General features: G+C 35.3%; 1 protein-coding gene across 4 annotated transcripts in view; it reads left to right on the forward strand.

Annotated features, from left to right (window-relative positions):
* LOC127516229 (uncharacterized) overlaps positions 1 to 7,069 on the forward strand; it is a 61,225-nt gene extending 54,156 nt beyond the window's left edge. For 2 of the 4 annotated variants that reach the window (XM_051900645.1, XM_051900644.1), the window contains exons 3-8: positions 1,056 to 3,054; positions 3,141 to 3,304; positions 3,924 to 4,144; positions 5,902 to 6,031; positions 6,289 to 6,389; positions 6,603 to 7,069. In XM_051900645.1, the coding sequence (XP_051756605.1) occupies positions 1,080 to 3,054; positions 3,141 to 3,304; positions 3,924 to 4,144; positions 5,902 to 6,031; positions 6,289 to 6,389; positions 6,603 to 6,729 (2,718 nt within the window). In that variant the 5' untranslated portion in view covers positions 1,056 to 1,079 and the 3' untranslated portion in view covers positions 6,730 to 7,069. The remainder of the gene's footprint in view (positions 1 to 1,055; positions 3,055 to 3,140; positions 3,305 to 3,923; positions 4,145 to 5,901; positions 6,032 to 6,288; positions 6,390 to 6,602) is intronic. The other 2 variants (XM_051900647.1, XM_051900646.1) reach the window with 2 other exon arrangements.
* The last annotated feature ends 1,004 nt before the right edge of the window (positions 7,070 to 8,073 follow it).

Here is an 8,073-nt window from a genome sequence, read left to right on the forward strand (position 1 = left end):
AGTTATATTAAATGCCACATTTCCATTCGTGGCTACTCGATGTAAAACAACTTCTGAAAATAATTTTCTATCTGTATAAATGAGCGCGCTGCTATCGACTGCACGTGCAGCAGGCATTGTATCTTACAACCTTTTCTTTATCTCTTGTGATACGCGTTTTCATGGTTAAATACAAATTGCAAGTCTTGAATAATTTGTAATTTAAGTGAGGATCTTTCGTTAAGTGAGGACCATCACCGAAAGTACTAGCTATTCTTCGAGATCGGTCCGCCCATCCTCGAGTTTCATTTTCATGAAAACATGCAAACTAGTGTATATTTACAGTCTATAATATTATAGACAACGATAACTAAATATTGAAGAAGAGGGAGACCAAGTAAAAGTTAAAAAATTGGTTATTAAAAATTCCACTCCAGTTATTATATGTTCTGGTTTGATCATCATATGTTAGGATTGCTCTGCTCTTTGAACTCTGACAAACAACAAAAGTGAAATCACAGAGTAAAGCCTATGTGCTAGTCAAAATGTGTAACTTAAGTTTTTACATTTCTGTAACAAGTGTGATTACACAAAGTGCAATATCATAAACAGTCTGTAAAACATGAAACATTAATAATGTTCTTAAAGCAAGAATATTTTTAACACCACTAAAAAATAATACTTCAGTCTTCTCGTATGCCATTATTTCAGGAGCTCAGGTTTTCACAAGGACAATTCTGTGTTATATTTTATGTTTATGAACATGTTTAGTTGGAATGTTTTACTAGTATGTAACGTTTTGAAAATATATAAACATTTTATTAAAATGGTTTATTCACACATTTTTTTCATTGACAATATTGGCATTTTAATCAGAGTAAAATGTACAGAGATTAATGCATACGACATGACAACATATTGACAGAATTTATAGACTTTCATCTAAACACAAAAACTATGACTAAAAAACTTTGTAAAAATTAACACTGTGTCTATTATCAATGTAAAAGAAATAAGAAAATAAGTAATAATGCTACTCAGTGCCTGAATTTCAAGTGTTTAACATCTTTTGACAGATTATAAAGAACATTTGAAGATCCATGGCATTCCAGATCCAAGTAAGAGTTCCTGTTACAGTTCCAGTTCCAGTTCCAGCAGGACCTAGAAAAACAGACCTACTAATAAAATGCATCATAGACAACAAGGCAGAGAGACTTCGGAAATTATTAAAAGGTAGAGATATTAATGGTTTGTACTCTTCTGAAGTCTGGAATGATGATGTTACACCATTAACAGCAGCAGTTATATGCAGAAATGAAGAAATCTGCTCTTATCTACTTAAAGAGTCAGCTGATCCAAACAAACCATCAACAAATGGACAAACACCTCTACATTATGCTGCTTTAACAACTGGAGTTCCATTGAGTATTGTGAAAAGATTACTTGCAGCAAAAGCTAACCCAAATGGACAATCAATACACATTTTTACTCCATTGCAGTGTGCTGTTAAAAATGGCCGTGAAGACATTGTGAAAGCACTTATAGAGGCTGGAGCTTCACCTGCAAGGAACTATGGGGTGAATCCAGAGCTTGATAAAAAAGTGGAGAGAATGATTTGTCAACTATCTTCACAGGGTGAAGTGTCTGACAAAGTACGCATATGTTTCTCTTTTTCTTGTGCTGTACGAACGAAAGACCAGACAGAAGTTTACAGAGTCTTTAAGGAACATTTCTTTCAAGAGGATCCTTTTGATAATTTGATTTATTTTGAGCTCTACTTTGGTGTCATTGGTCTTGGTGCAGAGCAGTATCGTCAGAGCGCCATCAAGTGGTTAAAGGATACAAACAGTGCAGACAGATACATTGAGGGACTCATCAAGCGCTTCCCAAGAATCCCTCAGGACCGCTGGCCAATTGCACTGAACTGCTTAAATGCTGCTTTGTGTGTCAGTGAAAACATCTCTTCTCAGGTATTCAGTGAACTTGTGCCAGTTCTAACAAATGGACTTCAGCGCTTTGGAAGTGCAGAAGGAGAAATAGTAAATGATATGATACTCGTAACACTCAATGTCATGATGTTGAAGACCTCTGATCAGAAACTGAATAGGAACCATTCTCTCTATGAGAAGTTATGCAAAAGTCTATTGCCTTTCACATGTCCAGATTATTCAAGTCAAATTAGACTTTGGACCTATGGACTGTTTGCCAATATAAATGACTTTGCTTCTGAACTGGTTGCATCATGTGGATTGCCTTCCATTCCAGAGATGATACTTATCAAAGCAGAGACAGAGATGGACGAAGTCATGAAAAAAAAGCTGCAAAAGTTGGATGAATCATTGAGACATCCAGCGGGTTCAAGTGCAGTGGATAGTTTATGTGAGGAGACTGCTGCTCTATCAACAACCAGGAAGAAGAAGAAAAAGAAGAAGAAAAAGAAAATCCAGCAAGAAGTGGGGTCACAAGAAGGCAAGCTGCAAGATGAAGAGGAACCGTATCCAGACACTGTAGTGAAATCCATCGAGGAATCAAACTCAAGTGTGCAGCCGTTCACACCGCCTGTTGTGAACTCAAGAAGGTGGCATCAAACCAGCCTTCGTTGGAGGCCAAAGCTTGAGAAGCTAGCTAACATGGATGCTAAAAAGACGTATAGACTGCCAAGTCTTACTCTTGTTCTCGACCCTGAATTTCTGATTGCTAATGGAAGTGATGGAACACAAGTTTTCCTTGGATTGAGGAATGACGGCACAGAAGTGGCTGTTAAACGAATGATTAGGTTTAATTACCAAGTTCTCAAAAATGAGGAGGAATTTCTACGCCTTCCAGAACTGGAAAGTTCCTCCATTGTGCGATATGTGGACTTTGCAGAAGATGACAATTTTGGATATCTTGCTCTTCAGCTTTGTGAGTACACACTGGAGGAATATATCCAAGAGCATTTACCAGATGATTCTGCTGAGAGAAGTTTGGTTCTGAAGAAGCTGGTGAAGGAAGTTCTCTGCAGCTTACAGGTTTTACACAAACCGCAGACCAAAGTGCTTCATCGGGACATCAAACCCCAGAATGTTCTGATTGGTAGGAGTTAAACCAGAGTAATTCAAAATTCTAAAAAAACAATTTTTTTCCCCCCTTGAAATAATTTGAACTTATGTTTGTTATAGACATAAAAGGAATGGCTAAATTGGCTGATTTTGGCATAAGTCGCCGACTGAAACTGGGCGAAACCACCATACGAACAAGAATTGCTGGAACTAGATGCTGGAAGGCAAAGGAGACCATAAAGGAGAAGGTCAACACTGGATACAAGAGGAGCTCTGACATTCAGGTGTGTTTTCAATGTTAATCTATTAACTCAAAGTGTTTTTGGTCCATCTGTCTTTACATTCATTCATTTTTTGATTTGACGTTAAAAGCAGAAAAAATTGAAAACGGCTCCTTTGTTGTTTTTCATTTAAAAAACAAAACAAAGAAACAACAACAACAACCAAGAATTCAGCTTATTTCTTGTTATCAGTCTTCCTCAGTTTTGTGCAAGACTAGGCACTGCCCGGTATGGTTTGTGTTAAACCATTCATTAGAATAGTTGTTTGATGCGAAAGAGATTAAATGTAGACTGCTTTAGAATCCATACATCTATAACAGAGGATGACTATTATTGCATTGCGCTGAACTAAAGAAGAACTGATGATGGCACGTTTTAATGTTTGGTTGACCAATCAGCAGAAAGGGGAGTTTCATTCATGCCTACACTTGGAAATCAAATATTCAAGCTGTTTATCCATTTTCTACCCCTGAATATAAAAATAAATTCTTGTTTTTTCCTTATTTAAAAAAAAAGGCATATTATAGATTTCTACCATCGATAATAAATAAAAAACTAATGAATGCAATGTACAGACCCGGTATTAGATTCTGAATTAATGGTAACTGTAACCTGTTTGAAGGTTGCTGGGATGTTAGTGTACTACATTCTCTCTGGAGGGCACCATCCATTTGGTGAAGATGTGGATTGTGAGTACAACATTTTAAGAGGAAGATACTCACTGGAACATCTGGATGATGATGTAGCGAAAGATCTTGTCGAATGGATGATCAATGAAAATCCAGAAGAGAGACCAACTGTGGAGCAGACCCTTGCACACCCCTTCTTCTGGACTGATGAAAGGTAGAATATTACATTGATGACTTTGACAGGTGAAATACAGTACGAAATAAGTGTCCATGAACCATTAGTCCCAATATATTCCTTTTAAGCCTAAAATATGTTTTCAATAACAATTTATTTGCATATAGCTTTTAACATGGATGGTGTTACAAAGACACTATAGAGAGATGATACAGCGGGTAAAATAAGTATTGAATACGTTAACATTTTTTTATCATACAAAGTTCTAATGCAACAGTTCACATAATATTTTGACCAGACGTTGGTATAGCTCAAAAAATCAGTACAAATAAGGAAATCATAATACTACAATCCATAAAAAAGTTATGTGTAATAAAGTGAAATGACGTGGGAAAAAAGTATTGAACACACTAATAAAAAGCAGTACACTAAGGCAAGACAAGCCAAGAAAGCAACAGATTTCAGGAAGTAGCTCTACTTTCTACCTGTGCAAATTAGAATCAGTTGGGTTAGTGCATGTTGTTAGGTTAGAAAAAGGCTTACCAACCTCTGAATACAAGTATTGAACATCTCATGATGGGTAGAGGCAAGACTCTCCTAAGACTTTCACAACACGATTTTTGCCGTACATAACAACGGTACTGGTTACAGAAGGATTTTCCAACTCCTAAATGCTTCTGTAAGCACCATTGGGGCCATTTTCCGAAACTGAAAGGAACATCATTCTATCATCAACTGGCCATGCAAAGGAGCTCCTCGCAAGATTTCTGATCAGGGAGTCAGAAGGTAAGTCAGAATTGTAGCCCAAGAACCAAGGACCACTCTGAAAGAGGCCCAGAAAGACTTGGAGGCAGCAGGTACAGTTGTCACTAGGAAATGCACTCCACCGCCTCCATGCACGCTCACCACAGAAAGCTCCATTATTAAAGAAAAGGCATGTTGAAGCTCAGTTGAAGTTTTCTACACAACATTTGGAAAGGTCTGAACTACTGGGAGAATTTAGTGTGGTCAGATGGGACAAAAATCGAACTTTTGGCAACAATACCACATGCCATGTATGGAGGAGAAATGGCTTTGCATATGATCCTAAAAATACCATACCAACAATGATGTTTTCAAAGTGGAAGCATCATGGTATGGGGCTGTTTCTCTTCTCATGGTACTGTTAGAATCTATATTAAAGAAAGGAAGATGAATGGAGCCATGTACTGGGAATTCTTGAGATGAATTTGTTGCCTTCCTCCAGGATGATAAAGATGAGACTTTGGTGGACCTTCCACCAGGACAACAATCCAAACACACTTCAAAGGAGAGTTTGAATAAAAAGAAAATAAAGTTGTTAGAATGTCCCAGTAAATCACCAGACCTAAACCCAACAGAGCATTTGTGGAAGGAACTGAGGATCAAAATTCACAAGAGAGACCTCCAGAACATTCAAGATTTAAAGTTTGGTCATACAGCATGTGCCTTGAAGCTGTCATTGCAAAAAAGACTTTTCCACCAATTATTAAATAAAATTTCACTTAGTGTGTTCAATACTTTTCATTTCCCTTCATTAAAAATATAGTTTTTTTATGGATTGGAAAATTATGATTTCTTTGTCTGTGTAGATTTCTTAAGTTAATATCGATGTCTGTTCAAAATTGTATGTGAATTGCTGCATTACTGCATTTTAACAAAAAAAAAAAAAAAAAAAAATTGACGTATGCAATACTTATTTTACCCGCTGTATAAATGTCATAATATAGCTGTAGATGGTATCTGATTGTATTCTAATGTTTCTGAAATTGTCTCAGGAGAGTGCGGTATCTGAAAATTCTGGGTAATGAGAAAGAGGCCCAAAACTGTCGTAATGCAGATAAGGAGCTCCTTGATGCCATTGCAAAATACACAGAGGGGAAAAGCTTTTCTGAATGGAAAACTAAAGTAAGTAAAACCTCAATACAGTCCATATAACTTATGAATACATACAATTAAGTTCTTTTGTCTTTTGTCTTCTTTGAATGGTGCTTCATCAGACACATGGGAGCAACTTGAAGTGAAAAAACAATCAGAAAAACCTGCTATTATTGGCCAGATTAAGATAATAATTGAACTTAATATCATTGTTAAAGTTAGCTATAATACATTGTAGCTTCATTGTTTTTTTTGTTTTTTAATGTGTCAAAATATCTTTTTCTCAGTTGCCGTCTGAGCTTGTCCAGAAACTGGATGGTAAGAAGAAAGCCTATCCTGAGAACACACTGGGCCTGCTGCGTTTTATACGCAACCTACACGAGCATTCGTGAGTTACAGAAATAATTAACAACGGACTGTTAAATTATGGAAAAATAATATACAACCCAAGCTGGTAATGTGTTTACAATGCAAGGCAGAGTACAAATAAAGTAACAACTGATCAATTATGATCAACAGCCAGAATCATAGAAATGATGAGTTTTTAAGTAAGACTTTCTTACACAATAATTGTGTTGTTTGTGTGACGTTCTCTCCACAGTAAAGCAGATGCTGTGAAAATCAACCTGATGACAGAATTCCCTGATCTTTTTGGGAGTGTGTACATGTTTGCCAAGGAGAAAGGATGGAACGCCAGAGAAAGTGTCATGATGGACATCAACTCATGAATGTAAATCTGAAATGAAATGCAGTCACCAATAATTTAAACATATTGACTGAGCACAACAATTGTACACTGACACTGAGTAAACTATTTTAGGTTTGCTCTTAGTTACTAGTGAAAAAAAAACTGTTCATTTAATCTTTCAACAAATCCTTTTGCTACATAAAGCTATAAAATATATAAGTTTGAAACATATATATTAAATTTAAAATATTTTGTAATTGCATGCAATTGACCTCATGGATCATGAAACCTTCAGTGCTGCAAAACATGCTGTTGTGGTGTTTGCTGCTCTGATGTGTTTTGGGTGACAAATAAAATAAAATAAGTGATTGGCAGAAAAACAGTGTCATATATTAATTCATCATTATCACACCTTTTCATAACTGATTTAGACAGATTTAACAGGAAGTAAATAGTTTTGGGTCAACTTGGTTACATAATACTGTATATGACAACTGCACATTACAGTACTGTAAAACTCCCCATGTAGGAACATCTGATGTATCACGCATGATTTGCTATTGAATTAACTGGTAATTAAAATTATTATTGAACAAATGATAAGAAATTATTGAATTTACATTTATGAAGCGATCTGAATCTGTTTTGTTGAAACAATGAATGTTGATTGACTACAAAGCACTACACACAAAACCATGCAGCATCAAAAGTCACATTAATGGTAAGTAGTATTCATGTCACTTTTATTTAGCCAATGTATATATTGATACACCGTTTACAATTTGATCAAACTATCATAGTTGGTTAAAAGAAGCCTAGGTGTCACCTACAGGCCTATTAGGTGAAGTGTAGGCTGACAAGAAAACGAAATGGTTAAGTGAAAGGACTTTATTATATTACCATTTTTGATAATTATGCAGCAATAGTATATATATACTATGTACACTACAAAAATTTGGACACATTACTATTTTTTTTTTTTTAAAGTATCTTATGCTCACCAAGCCTGCATTTATTCAATCAAAAATACAGATAAAAATATTAAAATTTAAATTAATTTCAGCATCATTACTCGAGTCTTCAGTGTCACATGATCCTTCAGAAACCATTCTAATATGTTAATTTATTAGCAATGTTGGAAACAGTTGTGCTGCTTAATTTTTTATTTTTATTTTTTGGAACTTACACTTTTTTCAGGATTCATTGATGAATAAAAAGTTAAAAAGAACAGCAATTATTCAAAATAGAAATTCTATTTCACTTTTTTTTTTAATCAATTTAGCACATCCTTGCTGAATAAAAGTATTAATTTCTTTAAAAAAGAAAAAAAGAAAAAAAAAAGACTGACCCCAAACTTCTAAGTATATTAAAATAGAAAACCATT

Source organism: Ctenopharyngodon idella, chromosome 7 (genome assembly GCF_019924925.1).
Source record: "Ctenopharyngodon idella isolate HZGC_01 chromosome 7, HZGC01, whole genome shotgun sequence".
NCBI classification, from domain to species: Eukaryota; Metazoa; Chordata; class Actinopteri; order Cypriniformes; family Xenocyprididae; genus Ctenopharyngodon; species Ctenopharyngodon idella.